This window comes from Phymastichus coffea, unplaced genomic scaffold (assembly GCF_024137745.1).
Source record: "Phymastichus coffea isolate CEN01 unplaced genomic scaffold, Cenicafe_Pcof_1.1 PCOF00065, whole genome shotgun sequence".
Lineage (NCBI taxonomy): Eukaryota > Metazoa > Arthropoda > Insecta > Hymenoptera > Eulophidae > Phymastichus > Phymastichus coffea.
Window position 1 is genome coordinate 314,453 of NW_026706876.1, and position 26,510 is coordinate 340,962.

Genomic DNA, 26,510 nt, shown 5'->3' on the forward strand with positions numbered 1-26,510 from the left:
TTTTATAGTTTCTTTATTAAGTGGAATAAAAACATCGGATTAAAACATTTTTTCTCGTCGATTGAACGCTTTGTACAATATCTTATTAATTTATAAACGGTGTACATATCTCGTGGTACTAAAATAAATGTGGATTAACTAGCCTACACAATTAAACATATACGTGTATATATGTATGCATTGTAACGTTAAATGTGAGGGGTGTAATGATGAGGGTTGTGAGACATAACGCAGTTGCGAGCCGTTGAATTAGTAATGTAGGAGAAGCCGCAACGCTGTGCTGCGTTCGCGCCTCGGAAGTCGTTAGATCGTTAGATGCAGTGGGAAGCGCCCTATCCGAGGCAGCAAGTTTAAACTCTGAGCATAAACCTGAAGTCTGGCCTGTTGGCCAAAGGCAGAGCTTGCGTAAGAGCCCTCGGATCGTTGTCGTTGTCAACAGCGAAGAATGAAAGCGGAGCACGAGAGTCTTCTCGCAAATTAAATTGAAAGAGGGCTACAAGAGAAGTGCGTGTCGAGCCCTCCTTCCACAGGATCTCCTTTACTTCTCGCCCTCGCTACGCCCGGCGCGCATGATCGCCTTGCACGCAGATATGCTATTCTTATCGTTGCGATCGCCTGTTACAATATAAACGCTATTTTGTTCCGCGATGATGAATAATAATAAGGCCGCATTTTTAAATACCAGCTAGCTTTACAACAAAAGCGTACAATGAATATCTCCGCGGAAGAGACACTAACGTGGTCAATAAAGCTCATCATATAAAAATGCAAATTTTTTCAAAGACTAACACTCTCTCACTAAAAAAAAGATTTCTCCGCTAATATATGTATAAAAGTTACAACAGGCTAAAAAATATAGGCTACTTGTTTTACTCTGATCTGCTGAGTCATCTATCAAATTGTAAAAAGTAGTAAAAAAGTTAAAGTCTCGTTCATTACAATTATTATTATCATTAAAGTCTAGGAACGGCTGACTACACGCCTAGATGCTTTCTGTTTGTTTTAAATATACCTCTTTTTCTGCTTTTTGTACGACAATACGATATTATATATAAAAAAAGCACTGCTTCCCTGCGAGGATCATAGAAGAAAACAATTGCGCAAACACTAGAAAATACTCTCATGTTCGATGACTTCGATTCAATGGATATTATTACCGATGAATGTGCAAAAGCAGCTTATGAGGAAACAAATCTACGAACGCGAATAAAATATATATATATATATATAATACTTGGAAGCTCAAACGCAGCCGTACTCATACCACACGGGCTTTTTGGTAGGCTTCCGCTCTTTGTCGTTGGACCCATCGAAATCCTTGGTCTCGCTCTTGGGCGTAGTGCTGGCAGTGGTGGTTGTCGAGTCATTGATTACCGCCGAGACTTTATTGTAGATAAGCAAAGGTCGCGGCTCACTGTAACTTTGTTCGTTGTGGCGCTGCTGTTGCTGATGATAGAGTGACGAGTCATCGAGATCCGATCGTTTCTCCTGACTCGTCGTTCTAGTTAAGGACGGCGAGATGTCATCCGTATAGTAAACTGTTCGTCTGGTACCAGGATGTGCCAAAGACAATGGATCGTCAGGTCGAAGAACGTCGCTTGTATCGATGATATGCGAATCGTCACCACTGGAATTAGACTCGTGATGTCTGGCTGTCTCCTCGTCCAACTCGCAAACATTATCCTCGTCGTCTCCATCGTTAAATTTGTCCTCGCTGGCGAACGAAGACTTAAGACAATTCTCATCGGACATCGCCGTATTGTTAGCACTCCAGGAAGATCGTCGACTAGTACGGTTGAACAAGCCAGAGCTTGCTTTTCGTACACGGCTCACAAGACTGGCACCTAGACTCTTCTTCTTTGTGGTACAGCTCTCGAGTTGACGATAATACTCCATAATTTTTTCCTCGAGTTTCTCCTTTTGCCTGTGCAAATGATTCACCTTGTCAGTGTAAATCTTTTCCTCCATATGGTAGTGCTCCTTGTCCTCCAACGAATGCGTTAACAACTCGTGGTATTGGCCAAACAACTTTGATATGTGATCCATCAAGGATCGGCGATCGTTATCTAGGCTGGTATTCACTTGTAGCAGCATCGTGCATCGTTGAGACAGTTTTTCATTTTCCAACTCGAGAATAGCAAGTCGATCAACTTTGGCACTCAATTCACCTTGTACCTCCGTCTGCTTGAGAGTCATGCTGTTATTTTCGACTTTGGTTTTACGGTAGTCCTCCTGTAACCTCTTGTATTGCGCTCTCAAAATTTCCAAATTAGTATAGAGATTCCTGAAGTCCTCCTTTAGTTTCGAGTGTTCGCTACGAAGATTACTTAGACTTTTGGCATTGGCGAGCAAGGCATCATTCTCGGCTTGCAATAACATGCACTTAGCTTCGAGTCTTTCCACGGATTCCTTTAGCAATCGCGCCTCGTTTTTCGAATCACGCAAGTTGGTCTTCAACGTCTCCTTCTCGCACGATAACGATTCATATTCCGTGTTGAGTTGTTCGTGCAGCGACTGGAGTCGTTTTTGATCACGATTCAAATATTCGTGATCTCGCTCAAGAATTGAATACTTGTTCGCTAATTGGTCCATATCCGACTCAAGTTGCGAGTTGGCTTGTTGCAAAGCTGCTTGCTGCGAGCTCAACGAAGCACTTTGAGATTCCAACCTCGTGACGTGAACTTGCAGCGTTGCCTTCTCTGACAGTAGAATTTCAGCCGCAGTCTCAAGTACGTTTACTTTCTGTTGCAAACTCTCCTGGTCTTCCGACTGGACCAGTGATTTTCTCGCGTTCTCTTTATTACCCGTATTACTGCTGGACCTTTGAATGACGCGATTGATAACTTCTGGCATCTCGGCAATTCGGTCGAGCACTGTTTCCACAGGCAGGGAGACGATGGTGTCGACGTCGAGACCAAGTTTTTCCAGAGTCGCATGCACCTGCTGGACGTTGAGCTTCTCCGCAACAAGGTTGGACTGCAGACTCTCCAGAGCTTCTCTGTCGATGGCAGCACGGGAGTCTAATTCTTTGCTGGATCTCTCGACCTCGCGCAGTCGCGAGATTTGAGCCGCTGAATTGCCAATCTCTTGCTCGAAGTCGTCAACCTTCTTTTCTAGCATCTCAATCTCGTTTGCTGCTTCATCTAGCGCGACCTCTCTCTGTTCGAGGAGTTCGCGGAGTCTCTGCACCTCTCGATGAGTTACTTCTTTGTCTTTCTCAAGACTAGCGACCTTAGATTCCAATTCTTCTTGGCGTTCCTTCACCTCGCGACTTGACATGTCCTGCGTAAGTTTCAGCTCGTTCACTTCACGCTCCTTGCTGGCAATTGTTCTTTCAGCGTCTTCGGCACGTTTCTCTGCACTCTCGAGCAAAGTTTGAAGACGTTGACGTTCCTTGGCTATGGAAGACTCGTAGTTTTTCTCGACCTCGGCAAGCTTCGTATGCAATGTTTGAATCTCTTGCTGCTGCTTGTCAAGATTGCTTCGCTGAGACGAAAGAACCGCTTGGAGCTTCTTATTTTCCTCGAGAGTCTGCTTGCAAACGAGTTCGAGATCCTTGTTTTGCTGCGTGAGTCGTTCGCTGTTGTCGTTCAACGACTCGACCTTCAGCGATAATTTTTTCTTCTCTTTCTCCAACTCGAGCACCCTGGAAGAGCTTTCGTGGAAAGATTTTTCTTTTAGCGAGTCAATGAGACTGGTAAGACGACGATTTTCCAACTCGAGTTTCAAGGCTCGAGCTTGTGCGTTGTTAGACAGCTGCTCGGACAATCGATTGTCCGTTGAAGCATCACCGTGTTCAGCTTCAGAATCGCTTGCTGTTCTTGCTATAGATGGCAATGCTCCACTTGCTACTTCGCTTGCCACGCTCTTAATTAAACGCTGTAGCTGTGCGTTTTCCTCACAAATCTCCTGGTACTTGTCTTTGTTCGCTACGCTTTCGAGTGCCATGTCGTTTAGTAATTGCTCGTACTTGATGATTTCGGACTCGAGTTCCAGTACTTTTTCAGATCGTTTTCGCGACGAGTTCAATTGTTCTTCCAGCATCTCTCGCGTTTCGATGAGTACTCTATTGTCCTCGCGTAATTCTTCTATTCGGCTTTTATAGTACTCAATGTCCGTGAGCTTTTCTCGGTAACGCGCTACTTCAGCTTCCAAGCGATCTGCTCTTTCTGCTTTCTCTTGCGCGGCGTCTAGGTCGTCTCTGTATGTTTTTGCAGTGCGAGCTTCTATCAACAGTTCTTGATTCTCTTCTCGAAGTTTTTGAAGTAATGCCTTATTGTGATCCAACTCCTCTTTGATTTCAACTAATGCTTCTGTCTTTTCTTCTAGTTCTTGTCTCTGTTTTCTTACCTTTGATTTCCAATCTGCCAGTTCAACAGCATAACGATGAACTTCTTCTCTACTGAAGTTACTTTCTTTGCCACTACTGTTGGGGCTAAACAACCTTTCCAGCTTGTTTGTCATGGAAGAATTATTCTTTTTTGGCATCGACAAATTTCCTCTATCTGTATTGGAAACACCTTGTGATATATCCAAATCTTCATGTGTATCATCCATATTACTATCATTGATAAGATTTCCAACACTTTCGCTGTTACTGCTAGCATTATACCTCAATTTAGGCCGATACATATTTCTCTCTTGTATAATCTTCTTAACTTTTGCAAAAACATTGCCCATATTTACGTTCTCCATGGATTCTTGAGTCACAACAATGTCTTGGTAGTCGGTAACTTGCTTTATACAGTCAACTATTGCAAGTTGTGTATCAACATTTAATAATTTAATCCTTGTGATAAAATCTTCTTTGTTCGAACACTGTACAGCACATCCTAAGAGTAATAGCAACAATAACTTGGCTTCAGCAACATTACGCTCTGGATCCCTTCCTAATTTTATTATGTTTGGTATTGTGAGTAATAGGTGGCCCAATTGTTCTTCATAAAATTGTTTAATATTGTCAATAATTATCTCTAAATTCTTTATCCGTACTCTGAAATCTCCACCCGTTGGTATGACTCCATCATGCAGAGGTTCAGGGTCACTAAAATACAAACACAAATGTTAGAAGGTACATTTGATTAGTCAGCATGATTCATAGTTATTGTTTCTGGGTGTACTTACATTTGGAGAAAAACGTTATGTAGCAATACACCATCAATTAGATCATCATAGTTTGTTAGTGCGTTTGGATCTTCCAAACAACTAATAAACTGAAATGTCAGTTTGAAGGTTAAAAATTTGTTGATGAAGAATAAATTAGTATTTTAACTTTTTTCAAAGGTTATTGTTGAAAGACTTACTCACCCACGTTACTAATGGTCCACACAAAAATTCATTTATCTCAGTAGAAGCCATTTTATCAAGTCAAATCAAAGCACTGTAATTATGCTAACAATTGCAAACAAAGAGCAAAACAATTAGTTTCATTTCAGACGGCTCTTTACAGTAAAAATCGGCACAGATCGAATCATAATTGAACGGAATGCAAAATAAAACAATGCAACAAGTCACATCGGCTGTACATGTATGTGTTTATTGAAACCGCGAAACAAAATACGGGAATACGGGATACGCATGCGAACCGTGCGTAATGTAACGATAATACTACATAGCTTGTATATGTAAGGTTGTAAGACAAGAACGGCTGTAAATGCGTGTGCGTATATATAGTATGCCTACAATAGTGTATGTGCGAGAATTCTCACGATCACATTCGAGACCGCGGCTCCTTTCGAATGTACGAATATCTTTTCTTTTACGCTCACATTATTGTGAAACAGATGTAATTATCCCTTACAAAATTGAAACTAAAGAAAATATTACATACCCACGAGTAGATTTTTAATTAGCGAAATTATTAAACAAATAATAAGACTACGATATTCAATTCGCATGAGAGTGCAAAACATGAAAAACAATTTTTTATTTCTTTTCTAGTTATTCAAGTTCTTTTAGACACCAATGTTGGTAAATTAAATAATTAATTATACTATATTTTTACTCAGTATTTAAATGCAAATACTATTTCTTATATTTATATACGCTTTAATTTAAATCAATTAATTTTTATATGTTTTACACATTAATTAATGATAAATAATATAAGTTAACAAAATATACTAATTTATTAATCATAAAAAATGTAATTACATATTATTATACAATAAATAATTCAGTGAAGTATGTTTATCACATCCTTTTCATTATATTACAATTACTAATTATATATATATTACAAATATAACAATTGATAAAGACAGTCCTAAGGTTTGATGATCACATCATTAGTATTTAACAGATCATGATCTATTGCAATATCATTGGGATCAACAGCTTTGAGAAAACGAGCTAGATCCCGAGATAGTTCGTAATTTCCTTGTTTTATTGCAGCAGTGAGTAATAAAGTCGCGTATTGTTTACTTATTGTAGATGCTTCAAAATTTTGAAGAATCAAAAGATAACTAGCAGCAGTTTCTAATTCTTGATGATTTAGGCACGTTTGTAAAAGCAATTTAGGTGATCCCACAATAGAAAATAAATATGGCCATAAAGCAATTTCTGTTTTTCTTGCGCATTGAACAATAGCTTTTATCCAAAAGCCAGGAAATTCTTGAATGAATTCTACAACTGAAGGAAGCTGTGCATCAGGAAGAGGCTCTTTACTTGTCGCTTCCTCCTCCAAAACTTCGTGAAGTAATAATTCTAGAGAATGGGAAAAATATGGAAGAGATGTACAAGATCTTGCAATTTCCCAAGCATGATAGCCTAAATTACGATGAATAAGCTGTCTAAGTATTTGGTGCAAATAAACTTGACTGGTCAATCCTAGTATGCTGAAGGGAAGTATGAATGGTGAACTTGTATCTGATGTATAGAGAACAGTATCATTTTCTGCCCCAAGTATGATTGCATCTTCAAACAAAATTGTTAAGGGGTATATTTTCAAATTAAACGGTAACATAATTCTTTTACTTGTAAACGTATAAATTTTATTGTTCTGATCATGCTTTGGAAACAAAGGAAGCCACACTTTCATCCCATGAGATCCACAAAACAGCCACACACTTTCAGTTAGATGAGGTTTACTCTTTTTTGAATCACTAGGAACCCATAAGTTTTCAACATTTGATGCTAGAACTGTTGGAGCTGTACATACTAATAAGGAATCTGTTTTCTTTGACCAGTGATCTCTTTGTACCATAAAAAGTTTTCCAGAAACATTTAGCAAGAGTGTTTCTGACTGTGAATTATTATCTATTTTTTCTGTATGAATCATCGTTAAACATGCACTAACAACACAAAGTGGATGTGGACTTAGACCATTAATGTCGACAGTGTACATAAGTGTTACTTCAATGTAGTCATTATTTTTTTCAATTTTTCTTTTCAAATTAAAAATGTTGATTTGAAGATCCATACTAAATACTAAAAGATGATTCTTTAATATATTTAGCAATAATATCTCTGAATTCATCTTTACTGATATGACATAATTATTATCCAATCGAAAGTCTCTTGGATACAGTCTAATCTCATGTTGATTTTCTGGTATCGAGTAACAGCTAGTAATTAAATATCCATGATACCAAAGAAGACCTCCAGTTACTATAAAGTCTTTCTCTTGATATTCATTACCAAACAATTTCCATTTACGTGACAACATTGAATAGTGAGCTAAACCTTTTTTTCCAGCCACTGCTATACTCTGTCCATCTTCATCAATAGCAGTAAACTTGATGGGCCAATTACAACTTGTGTATGCGTTTGGAATAGGAATAACAAGCCATTGCTTTGTACCTGACAAATAATGGCAAAATTCATTTGCATGCTCCCCATTAGCAAAATGGATCTTTCCATTACTTGAAAAAATTTTATGTCCTAAATTGATATAAAGGCGGTCATCTCCTTGCAAGTATATATGTTGATAATGAGACATACATGGATTAACTGTAAGAGGACTTTTCACAAAGTCCCATTGGACCACTGAATGTTTATCTTTTACAAAATCAATATTTTTCAACATCCAAAGTTGATAACCTTCTGATGACCATTCCATTGTAACTACATGAAAGGGGTCACTCTGTGTAGTATCAAAATTTAATCCATAGTCCCACTTTAACGTGCATAATAACAGAGCACCAAAAGTACTCCATATAGAAATACCCCCACTTGCCCATGATAATACAATAGCACAATCATCAGGTGTCCATTTTAAAGACAGAACTGGCCCTGGTGTACCAGGATAATCTTTAGAAGACAACAACAGATTGTGGCATGTTTCTAATGAACCTGTGGTTTCATCTATATAGACTATAATAGCACTTGAATTTTTTCTTCCAAAGGCAATCAATCGATATTTATGATTTACTGCTAAACAAGTTGCATCCTCTATATTCTTAGCCCATACTCCTTGCACTTGATTTGGATCAAACTTTGGTGATTGAGCTGTCAAAAATGCTGCTTTTCCACAATTAAAAACTACTGCAAACCCACCAAACAAAGCAGAATATTCAATACTGGAAACATGTACATTTTTGTCAGTTATAGGGGCTGCAAAAGTTGATATTTGTTGGTCAATACTGAAAGGTATTCTCCTCAAGTCTAGAGCATAATCTCGATTTTGTGTGCCATCCCATTTGAACCGAAAGATAAAACTAGTTTTTGTAGCTATCATCAACTCATTACGAATACACGTTATAGAATTTATTCTTCCATCTATCCACACACATTTATCAAATTTTAAAGAAATTGAGGGAACTGATTCCTTAATAAACAATTCTGCACTATCTCTTTTTAGTCCATTGATAGGGGAATCCCTCTCTTGATAAGGATATCTGGTCTCGTCAGATTGATTTATTATTTTATAAAATATTAAATAGCTATCATCAGTTGCAATAACAATCATATTTGAATCTGGGTGCCACTGAAGAAGATTATTTCTCCCATATTTTTGTAAAGATTCTTTCGTACGTCTTTGATGGGTAATCGGCACACAGGGTTTACAATACCAAATAGTGACGGCATCTACATAAAGAATACTAAAGAGAATCTTTTCATAATTGCAAACAATTGAACATATCTTTTCCGGTTCTGGACTGCGTAAAACTCGTGGCCATCCAACTGGGAAAAACATGACGCTCTTCTGATATTTCGTATATAATTTTAATTCTTGTTAATATACTATAGAGTTGTTTTACAATCTACAACAAATTAAAATTTATAATACATCTCTTACACTTAACGAAATTTTCTGACTTCAAGTTTATATATATACTATATACAGACAACGCCTATATCGTATGGTCTGTCAATTGCTATTGTGCTATATTCAACGAATGAAAGAATTCAGTGGAAACCGACAAAAATTGATCTGAAAAAATTATAAAAAAACTACACATGATTGGTAAGAATAGCAGGACTGATTAATAGTTCCGTACAATTTAGTTTTTGTTAAAAATTAAAAAAATTTCAAAAGTTGAATACCCCTAGATCGATAGAAATTCAATCTGCGTAGTTTTAATTTAGCTTTTTTAGAAATGAATGTATTGAATAGTTATAAAAAATCACACATAATTTTTCTATCCTATCAAAATATCATTATAACCATCAGTTATGAAGAAATAAATATTAATTCTCACTACAGCAATACCTACATCTGAAAAATCAGTAGATAACGTAGACTCAAGAAGTACTGCCCAGCCATATTATATATATATATATCGATCACAAAAGCTTAGATTTATATTACCGACTGATCTTTCAGGTGCATGCTTGGATAAATGGATCGAAAAAATGCACTAATTTTTATTAACAATTGAACATATTCATTTCTATAAAAATCGAATTAAAACACTACGCAGATTTAATTTCTATTGACCCAAAAGTTTTCAACTTGAAATTTGTTTTATTAACAAAAATTAAATAGCGCGGAATTATTAATGAGTTTTGCCATTCTTGCCAATCAGCGCTCAGTTTTTCTATCATTTTTCCGGGTCGATTTTCGTCGATTTCCCACTGAGTTCCTTTATCCGCAGTTAAATTAAAATCTCGGTTCATAGGTTCAATCATTGATTGAAAATGTATTTATAACATTCCCTAGTTTTATATTTTTGTATTAAAAGACTTTCTAGAGTCAATTTTTCAAACCTATCAAATAATGTTTTTGTAATATGAAGACATTTTTAATTATCACTTTTATTTTTGTAAGTTTTACAAACTCGTGAAGTAAAAATTTTTTTCATTTAATTTCAATGGAATAATATGTGCCTATAAATTTAGGCTTGGATATCAAACATTGTTGGATTAGAAAATCAACTTCATTATGTGATTGATGATGTTCCTGGTGGTTCCTATAAATATTACAGTCTAATGTATGATGGCTTAATCAAGATTCATTTAAACACACAGTGAGTTTAAAATAAAATTGAAATTGCTTTAAAGTTTAAGCTCATTAGCTTATTGATTTTTCTAGATCAGGGGATGCTGATTTATATGTATCTCAAACGACTACAAAACCAACGTATGAGCCTGACAGATATTGTTTACAATCTACTACTTGTGGAGAAGACATAGTTTACATACCTCAAAGGTATATTTTGATAACTTATAATTATCTAATAATTGTTCAATTTTGTAACTTGGTTTACAGTTTTCAAAGACCAGTGAGTATTGGCGTTTATGGACACCCATCGCATGAAACAAGTCATTATAAATTACTAGTTTATCAAGTCATAGATCCTGATGGAAATATTTTTTACGATGAAAATATAGATAATGGAAAAGTTCGAGAATCTCATAATCCAAAGGTAATTGTTAAAATATCATTTCTAAGACTTATTCTAAATTATAACTTTCATTTTCAGAATGAAAAAAGACCTTTCATAATAAACTTATTAACATCACTTCTAGAGTTATTATTTCATCTTCTATTTTAGAACCAATTAACCAATGCTTTCCAAAATGTTAGAGTACGAAAATCAAATGTTTTTGGAGGTCCTCCAAGAAGATGGATTAGTTATCACAGCAAAGTAATGAATTATTTGATACATATTTTTTATTATTGAATATTTATATTTGTAAGTAATAATTTTTAATAAATAAATTGTTTGAAATAATTGTAGGGGTTTAGGTCTTGAAACTGTCTTTATGAATATTTTAAAAGCGTATTCTGACCCAGGACAACTTGTTCTAGTTCTTGGTACTATTGATAATGAAGAAACATACTTTATTGATAAATTGAGAAAACAAGGAGTGCAGCATTTACCTCGAGTTATAACAGCACAATGTTTAGCAGAAGAAAGGTTTGAATATATTAATTTATTTTATAAAATATAATTATGCCAACATTAGTATTAAATAAGTAATTGTATTCTAGAGATATTACATATCTTGAAGGAGGAGTATTGTTTATATCAGGAAGAATATTAGTGGTTGATTTACTGAAAAATCGAGTGCCATTGAACCTAGTTAGTGGAATACTCGTATACAGAGCCCATTCAATTTTATCTTCATATCAAGAAGCCTTTGCTCTTCGACTTTATAGGCGAACTAATAAGGTAGTTATAATAGTTCTTGTCATACATATTCAATAATAAATATTTTATACACATTTGTTTGATTATTGCAGACTGGTTTTATTAAAGCATTCACCAGTTCAGCCTTAGCTTTTACCATTGGATTCGCACAAGTTGAACAAGTTATGAAGAAATTATTTGTTAAAAGATTATATTTGTGGCCACGCTTCCATAAAATAGTTAACGAGAGCTTATCAAAATGCAAGGTATGCCAATTTATACTATATGTACTATTTTAGTTTAACGATTTTCATAGTATTACTATTTTATTTTTAGCCTGAAGTATTGGAACTACATGCAAAATTAACGCCTAAAATGGTGAATATACAAACAGGATTGCTTGATGTTATGAATTACATGATTCAAGAATTGAAAAGACTTAATAAATATGTAAGTTTATAGTTATATCGATAATAAAATTGTTAATCAGATAAAAAATAGTAAGTTTATGATTAATATTTTTCATAGATTGATTTGGAGGAACTGACTGTTGAAAATGCTGTAGCAAAAAAGTTTCATAAACAAATACAATTGCAACTAGATCCAATTTGGGACCAACTTAGTTTTAAAAGCAAACAGCTACTGTCTGATTTGAAAACTCAAAGATCATTGCTCATGTAAATTTAATAATTTTAATGTTTTGATGCAACTGGATAAATAATAATTTTTTCTGTAAAACAGGTGTTTGACACATCAAGATTCTGTCTCTTTCTATTCAATGATTAATAGCTTACAAACTATGGAGTATGCCATGAAAAGCAGTGGTTGGACAGCTTTAGACATTGTCGATGATATGTTCAAAAATGCTAAATTAAGAGTTTATAACGAAAAAGGAGGTAATATTAAATTTATTAAATAATAACGAATAAAAACATTGATTTATTATTTAATTACTATTTCTATTTTAGATCTGCAACCAGAACCTAATCCAAAGTGGACAGCATTAACAGAAGTAATAATGGAAATTCGTCATGATATGGCAAAGAAGAAAAAAGATGATGCAGAGAAAATACTTATTCTTACTCAAGATAGTAGAACTTGTAGTCAATTGAAAAACTTGTTAACAATGGGAGGTAAAGAATATTTGTTGTATGAGGCAATGAAACACTTGAAGCCTAAAACTATCCAAACTGGTAAAAAGCCAGAGTCTAGGTATACTTTCGTTTAATCAGAATATTTCTTTCCGTCAGACAATGATAATAATTTTGTATTTTTTTTAGTAGTAAAACATTACCTTCACCTCATATTTCACAATCGGAAACTGAAGCTCAAGAAATTACGGAAGAGGAGCAGGAAAGTTACGTTTTGACGTTAACTCAACATATAGCAAGTGGTAATAATGAGGATACTGAAGATCTTGCAGGCTCTACATCACTTAGTCAATGTTTGGAAGATTTTTCAGGAGTATGCCAAAATAAGCAACTATATTTATGATTGCATATTTCATCAAGGAAAATTTTTCATTTTTATTTTTTTATAGCTTGCGGATTTAGATTTGACAACTATAACGTCTAAAGAGCCTCTGATAATTATACAGGCAATTAAAAAAGGTGGCGATTCATTATCTCTAAACAAAACTCTTGATGAAGCATTACCTAGTTATGTTATTCTGTATGCAGCTGATATCTCGGCAGTTCGTCAACTTGAGGTACGATTTAATTTTTATATTTGAAATAGTAAGTTTTTATTATAGAGTGTTGTAATTACAAAAATATTTGTGAATACAGGTATATCAAAATAAACATCCATCGATAGCTTTGAAAGTTTACTTCTTGGTTTATGGTGGTTCTGTAGAAGAACAAGCTTATTTGACTTCATTGCGTAGAGAAAAAGAGGCATTTGACAAATTAGTCATGGCAAAAACTGTAAGTCTATTTTCTATATTGAAAATGAATTTCTTATTAAATATGAATTCAACACTGATAATTTATAAAGATTATTTTTGACATAATTTTTTGCAACAGACTATGGTTATTCCTGTAGAACAAGATGGTAAATCAGAAGAACCGACACTTGATATCGTAGAAGATGACAATACGAGAAAAGGAGGATTGAAAAAGGATCAAGCTACCATTCCTAATAAAGTTATAGTCGATATGAGAGAATTCAGGAGTGAATTGCCATCTTTATTGCATCAACGTGATATGGAAATTGAACCTGTTACATTACTTGTAAGCTTTACAATTGTCGACGATTGATTTAAGCATAAATTTAATCTTCAATATTTGTTTCAAGATTGGCGATTACATATTGTCACCCGACATTTGCGTGGAGAGAAAGAGTATGGCAGATCTGATTGGTTCCTTAAATTCTGGTAGATTATACAATCAAGCTGTTGCAATGTCTAGATATTATGCGAAACCTATGCTTCTTATAGAATTTGATCCAAATAAACCGTTTGGACTTCAGGTATCAATAGCACATTTATGGTGAATTATTTTTTATTTATTTTTAACATTCTATTTACTTACTGTTTCACTACTTTAGGGCAAATATTATGTTAGCAGAGATACAAAAAGCATTGAAGTAACGAACAAACTGCAATTGCTTACAATTCATTTTCCTAGATTAAAATTAGTGTGGTCACCCAGTCCTCACGCTACTGCACAACTTTTTGAAGAATTGAAGGTATTTTTTCCATTATTGAATACTGTTTGAAATAAATTAAGTAGATTTATGACAATATTACCATTTAATAGAAAGGTAGATCTCAACCAGACGGTGCAAAAGCTGCACTGGTCGGATTGGACGATGATTGTGACGACAAAAATATAATGGCTGAAAAATATAACAGTCATATTCAAGATTTTGTAGCCAAGTTACCAGGCGTGCATTCAAAAAATTTACGTGTTATCTTGAACAAAGGTTGCTCTTTAGATCATATGTGCTCATTAAGTCTGGTAAGCTTTGATTTTTTATTTCAAGTTTTTTAGCAGTATATGCAAATTAAATTAATGAATAAATTTTTATTTATTATTTAAGGAGGAAATAACTGAAATGATCGGTAACAAAAGCGATGCCGAATTGTTATACAGGTCTTTCCATGATAAACATAAACCAGATCACGAACCATCAACTAGTGGATCTATTAAAGGAGGCCCCTCGAAAGTTAAAAGCAGAGGGTTATTTTTTAAAACGAGAGGAAAATAAATTATTATGATTCTTCGAATTTTTGTTGTGATTTAGAGCATGATGTGCATTTTTATTCCAACCAAGCGCATATCAAATCTAGCGTTATTAAAAAAATGATATATTGTAAATATAAGAGCATGTACTTTTTAATAACTTTCCACAGTACAAATAGAACCACGTTAAAGGTATAAAATCAAATTCAATTTATTACACGCACACGCACACGCACACACACGCACACACACACACACACAAAACTTTTATTATTAGTCCATAGGTAAATGCTATTTTTATTAAAAGTTGAGAAATTTTTACTGATTTTTGAAAATTGAACCATAATTTATTTGATTTATATATTTCACAGAAGTAACATGATTTACTTAGTAACAAATGTTAAAAACGTTCATGGTGTTTCTGAAACTACTTCTTCGATATCACTGTTTGTATCCAAGCTATATAAAAATGAGTCAGTTTCAAACATTGGAAAATAAAATCTGAAAAAATATTAATTATTTTGTGAGCTTCAAAAAATAATTAATATAAATATTCAACTTATAATTTACATACTCTGGCTGATCCCATATTTTTTTAGAAGGTAATTTGTAATGATTTTGATCCCTCATATGTAAATTTAGTTGATCATCTACACTCGCATCACAATAAACACATCTGTTTGTGTGAATTTGTTTTCTAATATAATTTACAATTTTTACCTGAAATCAATTCAAATGTTATGCATATTAAAACAAAATCAAATTAATGTTATAAAAACTTCATTTTCCTTATGGTAAAATATCATATCCTTAGTAATATCTTCAAAATCAAATTCGTGTTCATTTCTCATGTGTTCGAAAGTTTCTGAAATATCATCTGTTTTCTTTGTACAAAATAAGCAAATAAAAGTTGTGGTTTCACCTTTCCAATCTGACCAATTTTCATCTTCACTGTTGCTGCTAAATCCAGAAGGATCTTCAGGTTTTTCTAAAGGCTATGATTAAAACACAAACAAATGTTATAAACTTTTCTCATTGTAAGTTAAAAATATCATTTACCTAGGTTAAACTCTTACCATTTTCCTAGGTTTTCTGCTATTGGTTTCAGACTTTTCATTTGAATAATTTACTATGTAATATTTATCATACTCCTTGTTATTTGGATTTACTTGTTTATGTAGTTTTTTCCTCATATGTTCTTTCAATACAAAACGATCTTTAAATTTCTTTTCACAATATATACATATAAAACTGAAAAATATGAAATTCTTAGTGAATTAAATCAACTTAATTGAAAAAATACTTACTTTTCAATGTTATTTTGTATTTTATTTAAGTATTCATCTATAAACACCAAGTTTTCTGGTTTACCTAATAAAATATTGTGCTTTTGGCAAAGATGTTTCACATATTCAATACGAGAACCTGAAAACTCTGTTCTACAAAACATACAGTCTCTTTTGAATGTTGTATCTGTCCTTTCTTTTAATTGCTCAGCTAGTACCCATTCCTTTGAATCAAAATATACTTAATAGAGCATTTACTTGTAAATATTATTTACAAATTCTATTTAATAATACTTACTAATTTTGCTCTATATATTTCATATCTCAAGGTTTTATCTTCAGACAAATAATCTGAAAGTAAGTAGTACAAATTTTCTGGAGCAGCTTTGTCATTATTTGATGATGATTTGAGACTTTGTTCAGTTAGTGTAACACAAAATGTACTCAGTATAGGCATCTCTTTAAATCGCATTTTCCAATATCGAACATAACTATTAAAATGTGCAATGATTAAAAAAATATTTTTCAATCAACCATTTACAATACCTTACCTTTTCAAACTTGCTATTTTCTCTACATCACCAATTACCAATTGATGTTGTTGAAATAAATGTGTGAGGAAGTTTTGTTGATTGGTTGGAAGAACAAATATAGAATCACAAAGTAAACATGTTATTTCTGATGGATTATCGTCAAGATCATTAAACTGTGTTTTGCATGTTGTAATATAATTTTGCAAATGTGGAGGAATCTGAACGCTGCGTGTTTTTGAAGCAGCTGTTAAGTATAAAATTATGAATAAAAACATGTAGAAAAAACATGATGGTTGCAAATTGTTTATTTTACGAACATTTTGAAGACATTTATAGTTTTTGGTTATACCACAAACTCTTAGGCTGTACGATGTCTTCTTCTGTCTGTTTTCTTTTACACGTTATAACATTAATAAGTCGATTTTTAAATATAAGGTTTAATTATCTTCTTTAAAATTAATTAATTCAAAGTAATTGTTGGCATATGTGATTTATTATTGTAAAGTAAACGAAACACGAAGCTATCAGACGACTAGAAGTATATAAATGGAGTGCAGTACAGAAGCGGAAAAAAACGATTATTGATGATTATCGATCTTTATCGAAATCACGTTATCGCGCCTATTTGAATTATGACTTTTAATAGATAATTATGAGAGGAATAGTATTGTGTTGAATGAAGACAAGTCAATTCGTTATCGTATAAAAAATATTTATTCCGATTGTTGTTATTTACACATATACATATGTATTAAGTCTTGTTTATAATTTAAATGTTCAATCTTTTATTGTCTCTCAAAATATTTCTGTACAAAAAACATTTATTGAATGTATTTGCATTTCATGATTAACATCTTACTATCCAAAAATAGTGCGAAGTAATTCATTAAATTCAAGATGTTTTTAATGTTTTAACAACGTAGCTGTTCAATCCATACAGTAAAATCAAATGACATATGTGTAAACTAGCACTACTCAACACGGTACTTGGATATGTATTCCAGCACAATTCTATAAGTCCCAAGAGTCCTAATTTAGTCATAACATTGAAATCACAGCACCAAGCAAGATAAGGTAATGTATGATAATACCATATGTAAAATTGATAGTGCAAAGATCTACTAAAAACTATTCCTATAAAATTTGCCATGAACAGTGGTAGAACAAACAATTGTGAAACAGTGGACATGTCAACATACGTCTTCTTGTTTTTATTGATATGTTTAGAAAAATCCTTTTGCATAGCTTTCAGTTTTGCATAGGATTCATAATATTTCATCCACTTCAAGGAAAAATAAATTAATGTTAAAATGTGCAGTACTATTAATGTGATATGGAAATATGAGTTAACAAATATTTCTTCTGATAAAAATCTCCAGTTGACAGTCCATTTGAATTCAAAAATCCTTCCTAAATTAAATGCTATTTTGACATAATTAATTGGATTATTTATAATGAATGGAAAACCTAAAAGCAGTTGCACAAATGCACAAATGGATAATTGCACAGTTGTTTTATTGATTCCTAAATTATAAATATAAGCAATCAATAGTGCAGGAGCAAATAACAATATGTTCATTTTTATGGAAACTGCCAAGCTATACAATATACTACCAAGGTACCATCTCTGATCCAAAAATGTGTTGATACTTGCATAAAGGAAAATCATAGCAACAGGATCATTGAAAAGTCTAAGAGCAAATATGGAGTGTATTCTATAAGAAGTGGCAAATACACCTATTAAAACATATGGTGGCACTTTTTTTGTACGCTCATAGATTCTGAAGACTAAGATTAACAGTACTATATGAAAGACTGCAAAAATATACTGAGCAAGTTTAATGTTTGATCCTTGAGAAGTAATGAAATAAAGCGCAGAAAAAAAGTAAACAAATCCTGCAGGATAAACCAGTGGCCCTGTGTCACCCCTTAATTTAGAATAATCAAATGTTCCATTCAAAACACCTTCAACTTCCTGCATATAAGCTTTCCAATCAATTTCTGTGTAAGGCACTTTTTCAATCACCAATATATTGATGAACACTTCTAAAAAAACAAACAGTAGCGCAGGAACGTATAACTTTCTTGGATCCGTAGCAAATGTTAGTAGCTCTTTCCATCTGGTTTTTATATAATTTAAGTTGTAGTTAGTTTTATTTGCTTGTCTAGGAGCCATAATTCTGATTATATTGTTTTTTTGTTTTATTTATTTATATCTGAGCTGTTAATTAGCGATAGTCTCGCTAATATGAAAACGAGGCACTCACGAGTGAACATAAATAGCCATCAGCTCACACGAAAATAGCCTAAGAATTCACAAAGTTGTTCTCTGGTAGCGCACACTTACACGGGAGACACCATAAATCTTTCAAATGCAAATTGTGTTGCAATTAAAATTCTGAGCGTCACATTAAAAACGTATCGATTGCAGCGGCAGCAGCAGCTCATACGCACACACGTGGATCATTACCGAATAAATTCGCTGAATCTCATTTGAACACAAACAAACAACCGACTGCAGTAGCGCGATGTATATGACACGTATATGGGTTGTGAATCGATTTACGTAAGGTATAGTGTGTGTGTGTATGTGCGTGTGTGTGCGCGCGCGTGGGGCGGCCGGTGTAGTGCGCGGGCGGATGACTCTACACACCAGAGGCAGTAGTTGCACACAGTGGCAGTGGCTGCTGCTCTGCTGACTATGCTTTGATATTGCCAAGACACAAAAATATGTGCCACGATGTAACGGATTTTTGGTGCGGTGGCGACCAACTGTGATATCGCGGGTATTGTGGATGTGATAAACCTGTTTGTAGATCTTAATGAGTGGGAGATGATGCCGACGAGCTCGCGGCAATCGGGCACGAGCGGCGATGGTATATATGATCTCTATTAGTTTTTTCTTTTAACCTCGATCCGACTATCGCGCAGTTTACCCTCTTGCTTTAACTTTCGGCTACTAACAATTAGCTATTCCTCTCTCTTTTTCTCTTATACTTTTTCTGCATTTGCTTCCTCCCTCTATTTGGTATATATGTTTTTAACAGATGTTTGACTAATCTATTCTGGACTTGATTTCGTTGTTATGAATTATCCGTGATTCCTATAATTATCTTTGTTTGAATTGTGATTATGATAAAGTTTGATTTGCGAATGAAAATTGATAATTGTCATTTCATTGTTTTTTAATTTGAAATATTTTGTAATAATTAATAATTTACCATTTCTCACAGGGTTTGAATGGAGCAATTTATTGGAAGTTGTTCATGAACCAATTGAAAAAAATTACACATTGCTTGAAGAAATTGGAAAGTATGTGCCTATCTTGTGAAGTTTTTTTTCTATGAATAAACTGCATTACAAAAGAATCATTCTTTCAGAGGACAATTTGCAGTTGTAAGAAAATGTGTGGAACAAAAAACTGGAGTGGAGTATGCAGCCAAAATCATGAGGAAAAGAAGAGTTGCCAGAGGGGTTGCTGCAGCTGACATTGGTACAATATTTATTATTTAAACAAAACTGAATGCTTAAGATTTCATACAATTGTTTTCAGCTCGTGAAGCTGGGTTACTAGCTCAGCTGAGGCATCCTAACATTGTATCTTTACATAAAGTAATAGATACTGGCACTACTGTAGTATTATTATTGGAATTAATTACTGGAGGAGAATTGTTTCATTGGACGCCATCAAATGAGGCTGAAGCTGCCCATGTAGTTCGACAAGTCTTAAAAGCACTAAGTCACTTGCATTCCCATCAAGTTGCACACTTAGATATTAAACCTGAAAATATTCTGTTATGCTCCTCACCACCTATGCCTAACATTAAATTGATAGGTGATTTTCAATAACCTAGATTTTTATCATAAATTCATAAATTCAATAATAAACATCTAATAAATTATTACGATTGTTTATTAGACCTTGGTCTGTCACATCAATTGACACCTGGTTCAGAACACCGAGCTCTTTTTGGAACTCCAGAATTTGTTGCTCCAGAAATAGTTAACTATGAACCACTTAGTTTAGGGACTGATTTATGGGCTGTAGGTGTTTTAACTTATATTCTACTTAGTGGCGCTTCACCATTCTTAGGAGATGATAAACAAGAAACGTATGCCAATGTTGCAGCATGTCAATACCAATTTGATGAAAAATACTTTTCAAATATTTCTGAATATGCTAAGAATTTTATACAATCTTTATTAATTAAGGATCCAAAGTAAGTATTATATTATTTTTCTTTGCATAATTATCACAATACATTTATGTTAACTGAATTTAAATAATTTTTTTATCTTTTGTAGAAAAAGAGGAACAGCAGAATCTTGCCTGACACATCCCTGGATTGTAACGGTGTGTTCTTGAATTCCAGAAGTTGACTTATTCTCTTCTTCTAAAGCGCTTTTTTACGACTTGTGTTTTTTCTTATATATATTAGTGTACTCATTAATTGTGTACATTAATTTTTGTCCACTTTGTACTTTGAATTTATCATTTTTAAATTTTTTTGTACATATGCACATGTTAATTTTCGCTCAATATGCATATTGAGATTAATAATTTTTTATTTTGTACCAGTTGAGTGTACAGTGGATTCATAGATTGTGATAATGCGAATTTTTTTTTAATGCGATTTACATTCCTTAGCAATCGTTTGTAATATAGTTGATTATAGTTAACTTATGAAAAAAATTTAGAATTTATGACGAAGATTATATATACAACGAATAAATATAAGCATCATTGATCAAGCTTTGGTGCTACAAACCAATAAATTTGGTGACTCTTTAATTTTTCAATGAAACCACTGGAAACGCGAACTGGCCAACATGCACCCCTATTATTATTTTTTCTTTTTAGTTTCTATCGCAATAAATACGATTCTCGATCGCTTATAAACGAGCGACAAGATGAGTGACATTTGTTTTACACTGCCACGCAGGAAACACAAGCTTCTGAGGGTCTCGATGAAGCCATTCTTAATGCTGTTAAAGGTGGATGCATCGAAACTGTGTCGCGTTTATTACGCCAAGGAGTACCTCTAGACGTACAGGATTTTGTAAGTTTACGTGTCTCCATTAATTTTGTAAAGTTAATTTTCTCCGAGTTACATTAAAATTTTGATAATATTACAGAACGGAGATACGTTATTACATATTACATGTAAGTCAGGTGACGAGGGAGTGTTAGCTTTATTAGTAGATCATGGAATAGACTTAGATGCGACTAATAAGGATGGCTTGACACCACTCCACATTGCGGCGAAATTCGGTCACATTGATGTCGCAAGATTTTTGTGCACAGCTGGCTGTGATGTTGACAAAACTAATCGGGGTATCCGAGCGGATGTTACTGCTATCAAATACGGACACATAGATATTGCGAACTTGTTGGACAAATTGAGGAATGTGAGTGCATGGATATGGCTTGTATTTGATCATATTTCATTTGACCAGCTTTAAATGTAATTTTTTTCGCGATTCACAGTCAAATCACCGAGAAGTTTACCTAAAACAATTGCAATTCACGCGAAGACCAATTGATTGCCTACATATTCGTTTGTTAGGTCACTGTGCGTCAGGAAAATCTTCACTCGTCAATTCTCTTAGAAGTAGTATTTTTAATTTTGGCTTCTTCAAAAGGACGAAAAATCAGAATTACAGTGGAAAAGTATGTCATCCATCTTTTTACTGCCTTACAACAAATATTCGTTGCATTATTAAACTTGTTGATTATTTTAGCGCGATCCAAATATAGAATTAGACGTCCCAATCAAACATAATTCCCTTAGTTTTGAGCATAGCGACAACGAATATGAAAGTACAATTGGCGTTGAGATCAATCGAGGAAATATAGGTCAGTCGAAGCTTTGCAAGCTTGTGTTCATGCTATATTTATCCAAGAAAAAAACGTTCATACTAAACAATTCCCTACTTTACAGGTGGCGACTGCGTATTCTGGGAATTATGCGGAAGAGAAGATTATTTAGTATCCTATCATCGGGCATTAATGGTTAATCAACCAATGCAAGTATATTTAATCACCGTTAGTTTGCGTCAGCCGCTAACAGTTCAAGTGCAGCAAGCGCGCTTTTGGCTGCAATTTATTATGGATCGCATACCACCTGAAAATATAGGTAATTCAAGTGCTATTGACCAGCATTTTTCTTGTTATTTCGATTGACTAATCGCTAAAAATATGGTACAGGCTTTGCTGGAAAGTGTTTCGAAGTACAAATCATCTTAGTTGGAACATACGCTCCGGAGCCCCCTCCGGTTCCGACCAGTACGAATGGTGTTAATCTTCTTGGGCCTCTATTAAATTCTTTAAAAGATTACACTTCGTTATTAGGCGAAGAACCTCAAGTAGTTGCTCTCGATGCCACTAATCCGTCTTGCCCTGGAATAAAATTACTTCGCACTTATTTGAATGATTGCCGATCGAAATTTCTTGAGGCAAGAGCCTGCTGAATTTGTCAGTTTGTTTCAAATATTATATGAATGTTTATTTTTTTAGAGCCCACAAGATCTGACGTGGAGCGGCCTCATGGAAGCGTGGAAAGTTCACATGCAATTAATGGAAGAACCTCCAAAGTTATTAGATTTCAAGGGATTCATCAATCAAGTTCGACAAGTAAATCCCTTAATATCTTCGGAACATTGCAGACAGCTTGGAGAACAGTTACAAGTATGTACCTATCAAAGCATCTACAGCAGATTAGTTTTCCAAAAGCTAATATAGTAAAAACACATGCCTTATCATTACAGGCTAGCGGAGACTGCCTTATACTGCCGGGTGATTTGTATGCATTGAATCTAGATTGGCTTTGGCGTGACGTGATAGGTTGGCAATTGAATCCAGAGCAGAAAAACCGATTAGGTATTCGCACAACAGGCGTTTACACCGTGGAAGATTTTCAAGCTCGATGTCCTTGTCCAGCCAATCAAGCCTTACAAGTATTACAGGCTTTTCATTTATGTGTTCCGGTAAGTGAAATCAATTAAAAATAGTACGCTCACGTTCGTAATGCAAGTCTAAATTGTTGATGAATATTTTAGTGTGAAGTAGATGATGAGGAATTAGAATATGAGATACCGAGTTTAAATCTCATCGAAAGATTGCCAGGATTGTGGGATTCGTGGCCGTCGTCTAATATACTTCTGATACCGCACGTAGGTTTTCGACTGTTTCCCATGGAAGCCAGATTGTATAATTTGCTGCCTATCTTCCCACATTTGCAAGTAAGTACTGCTACTTAAATTATTCGAATTAAAATTTTTACTAAACTTTTATTCACAGGTACAATTGCGAAAGATAACGCAATCATGGGATTGCCATGTGGGGGAGTCCGATCTGTACCAATGGTGGCGAGGTTCAAAATTATGTTTGGGTCCGTGTGAGTCATTAATAACTTTAGAGGAAGAAGAGCAAGGTTGCATCCAAGTGTGGGTTCGTGGTCCACGTGGCATGGGCTTGCAGTGTTTCTCGTTGCTTAGCATTGTTGTCGACGCCGTTGACGCGGCTATAGAAGTTGTTGCGCCTGGTTTGTTATTAGAGAGACATTGGCAAAGCCCGAGTCAATTGCGAAATTACGACGAGGTACTTTACATAGTAACGTTACGTTCAATCGTTATTATTCACTCGAGCCACTGAATGATCGATGCGTCGTGTTTTTCATAAGGTCATACACTCGTGGGAGCCGGCGCTTATAAACTCGGCGCTGTTAGAGAGAAGTTTTCAAGAGGCGTGTTTTAAGAATCCATTTAATGGTCAAAGAGAGAGTGTTTGGGATATCATTGGCTGTGGCTTAACGTCTATGGAGAATTGCATTCCTGGTGTTAAGCAGCCAGCAAAATATATCAAAGCGGCGATTCAAAGACGATTGGCGCAATTGCTCGACCCTCCCGACTCGTTTGGCAGGGATTGGTGCTTATTAACAGTTAGACTTGGATTAGGCGATAGAGTTGCTCAATTTGACAGTACAATCAATAGTCCTACTATAAGGTACTTTTGGTTATATTTATGTACTTGCGATACGGTAGCTGCTGTTGGCGAGCTGCTAATTGATTTTTGAACATTTGCTTTTCAGAATACTTAATTGCGCGGGGCCCGAATGCACGGTCAGCAGTCTCATAAGGCAACTTCGTGCGCTTGGAAGGGAAGACGCCGTGAAAGTCTTGCTGTCATTTACACCAACTTACGTAATGTCGATTGCTATAGAGTCTGATACTGGATCTAATCTCTCGAGATGACGATCCTACTTTTTTTAAGGAGCTTTTTTACTTTCTTTTCTTTTTTTTACAACTTTTAATACATAACAGGAAAACATCACTTTAAAGTCCATGCGCACTTCTCTTTTATTGCTCTCTCACTTTGCTACAATCTCATTTATATTATTAGTATTAAGGGTGGCGGCATAAATGCCACAGGCGCGATTGAATGCAACACTATACAGAACAACTTCGCTTATAGAAATGTTTCAATATCATTTTCTTTTTTATATTCTAATCATGCGGACCATTACGTCTCCTTTATACACACTGGTTACAATTTCGAAACTGTTTTGTAACATTATTTTTGCTATGCTTTTTGTCACAATCAAAATGTTTTTCTATATTTGTTACACGGGTTGTATGTACTTAGATAGCGTTAAGTATCAAACGACCCTTCTTTTTTAAAGTCAAAAAGATATTTAAAGTTACAAGCCATAGGGTAAAAGTTCTACACGCGATGTCGAACGAGGCGAATATTTCTTATGTATTTATTATGACTTATCGTGGGTGCTTAAAAGTACAGTACTCGTACGTGCTGTGCTGATGAAGTGTCTTTTTGTACTAATGATATATTGTAGAAACAAATTTTTTCTTAATATCATATAGACTATATAAAAATTAGTCAAAAAAAAGTAATTTATCTAAATCGATGTTACATTCTATACGCACTGTAATGCAATTCCAGTTTTTTTTAATATTGAACAAAACAACAACACGCAATCTTTTTACGCTTAAAGCGGCACAAAATAAACAATTAATTCTCTATATATTATAGGGAATAAGTTGGCACAGCATTTATAATAAAATTTCTACTGCTCTTTTTCTGACTCTAACAAAATAATAAATAATAATAATAATCATGTGCGTCAAACTTGATTGGAAGAAATAAATAAAATATTCTATCTGCGATTGTGATGTATGTCAACTGGCAGAACGTACATAAAAAAACTTTGTATTTTCACACGTGATAAAACTTTGTTCTAGACCTTTATTGTCACTCGTCGAGAGAGAGTTAACGCAAGCAGTGTCGTCCGTTTGATCTCTTTTATACTTGCGCTCTAGCGAAGCTTATTTATACATTGGAATCAAATTATTACAAATAAATAAAAAAATCGTTGAAAAACCATTGTCTTTTCCTCGCGGAACCCTAAGATTAATCCTCAATTACATTTTTTTGAATGCATAATCTGTCGTTGCTCGTCCCGTGCCGAGAGATAATTAATCCAAGCTAAATTGATTTTTTAACGGTTTAGTTAAGAAGTTCTGGTGATACCTGTGAAAAAGAAACTTAAATTGTTTTTTTTCTGTTCAGAATGAAAATTCATAAGTTATTTAGGCATGTATTATCTATGAAAAGCTCGTTTGATATTTTGACATAAAATGTTGCCGAGAATTTTTCGCTCAGTCAGCAAAATTCTATCCGCGCATTTGAACTTCGTGCAGATTTCAAGCGAATTCAAAATTAAAAACGTCGCAGTGTGTCGATCGATTGCGTTGCAACATGAATAAGCTATGCGGCGCAAAAATAACGTTCAAAAGGTTTCAAGTGATTCCTTATCATATGTCAAATCAACAGCGTTATTTGGTTGACACAGAAAATGAAAAATTGAAAAAAAAGAGAAGTTCGATTTGCTTCGCTTATATAGAGGCGTGTCGCAAGCTCTCGGAATTTGTCAAGCTCTGCAGCATGACGACAGTGGCGGGAAATTCAAAACG

At 34.3% G+C, this 26,510-nt stretch overlaps 6 protein-coding genes across 6 annotated transcripts; 2 read left to right on the forward strand and 4 right to left on the reverse strand.

Annotated features, from left to right (window-relative positions):
- Positions 1 to 2: 2 nt before the first annotated feature.
- On the reverse strand, positions 3 to 5,585 carry LOC131667426 (girdin). Its single transcript, XM_058940825.1, has 3 exons — positions 5,308 to 5,585; positions 5,125 to 5,213; positions 3 to 5,044 (listed from the first exon to the last, which is right to left on the reverse strand). Exons 1-3 carry the CDS (start codon positions 5,356 to 5,358, stop codon positions 1,243 to 1,245), a joined length of 3,942 nt encoding a protein of 1,313 aa, XP_058796808.1. The 5' UTR covers positions 5,359 to 5,585; the 3' UTR covers positions 3 to 1,242.
- A 634-nt stretch (positions 5,586 to 6,219) lies between these two features.
- Positions 6,220 to 9,295, reverse strand: LOC131667368 (guanine nucleotide exchange factor subunit Rich). Its single transcript, XM_058940740.1, has one exon. It carries the CDS (start codon positions 9,134 to 9,136, stop codon positions 6,266 to 6,268), a length of 2,871 nt encoding a protein of 956 aa, XP_058796723.1. The 5' UTR covers positions 9,137 to 9,295; the 3' UTR covers positions 6,220 to 6,265.
- A 703-nt stretch (positions 9,296 to 9,998) lies between these two features.
- Positions 9,999 to 14,735, forward strand: LOC131667340 (DNA repair endonuclease XPF). Its single transcript, XM_058940676.1, has 20 exons — positions 9,999 to 10,205; positions 10,282 to 10,409; positions 10,475 to 10,591; positions 10,652 to 10,803; positions 10,958 to 11,030; positions 11,124 to 11,303; positions 11,378 to 11,558; positions 11,630 to 11,782; positions 11,853 to 11,966; positions 12,045 to 12,193; positions 12,258 to 12,412; positions 12,485 to 12,728; positions 12,797 to 12,980; positions 13,057 to 13,224; positions 13,304 to 13,441; positions 13,541 to 13,747; positions 13,812 to 13,985; positions 14,064 to 14,204; positions 14,276 to 14,476; positions 14,559 to 14,735. The coding sequence occupies exons 1-20, from the start codon at positions 10,173 to 10,175 to the stop codon at positions 14,724 to 14,726; spliced, it is 3,060 nt and encodes a 1,019-aa protein (XP_058796659.1). The 5' UTR covers positions 9,999 to 10,172; the 3' UTR covers positions 14,727 to 14,735.
- Positions 14,736 to 15,063: 328 nt separating this feature from the next.
- Positions 15,064 to 17,040, reverse strand: LOC131667341 (zinc finger protein 277). The gene is made up of 8 exons (XM_058940677.1): positions 16,838 to 17,040; positions 16,539 to 16,764; positions 16,286 to 16,478; positions 16,009 to 16,211; positions 15,778 to 15,952; positions 15,481 to 15,696; positions 15,276 to 15,421; positions 15,064 to 15,202 (listed from the first exon to the last, which is right to left on the reverse strand). Exons 1-8 carry the CDS (start codon positions 16,848 to 16,850, stop codon positions 15,112 to 15,114), a joined length of 1,263 nt encoding a protein of 420 aa, XP_058796660.1. The 5' UTR covers positions 16,851 to 17,040; the 3' UTR covers positions 15,064 to 15,111.
- A 177-nt stretch (positions 17,041 to 17,217) lies between these two features.
- LOC131667371 (lethal(2)neighbour of Tid protein) lies at positions 17,218 to 18,699 on the reverse strand. The gene has a single exon (XM_058940744.1). It carries the CDS (start codon positions 18,694 to 18,696, stop codon positions 17,413 to 17,415), a length of 1,284 nt encoding a protein of 427 aa, XP_058796727.1. The 5' UTR covers positions 18,697 to 18,699; the 3' UTR covers positions 17,218 to 17,412.
- Positions 18,700 to 19,259: 560 nt separating this feature from the next.
- On the forward strand, positions 19,260 to 25,871 carry LOC131667370 (death-associated protein kinase 1-like). The gene is made up of 18 exons (XM_058940743.1): positions 19,260 to 19,396; positions 19,754 to 19,832; positions 19,901 to 20,013; positions 20,074 to 20,355; positions 20,440 to 20,740; positions 20,826 to 20,874; positions 21,464 to 21,580; positions 21,657 to 21,929; positions 22,009 to 22,191; positions 22,263 to 22,377; positions 22,463 to 22,657; positions 22,729 to 22,976; positions 23,038 to 23,208; positions 23,289 to 23,507; positions 23,580 to 23,762; positions 23,821 to 24,120; positions 24,203 to 24,525; positions 24,611 to 25,871. Exons 1-18 carry the CDS (start codon positions 19,354 to 19,356, stop codon positions 24,771 to 24,773), a joined length of 3,357 nt encoding a protein of 1,118 aa, XP_058796726.1. The 5' UTR covers positions 19,260 to 19,353; the 3' UTR covers positions 24,774 to 25,871.
- The last annotated feature ends 639 nt before the right edge of the window (positions 25,872 to 26,510 follow it).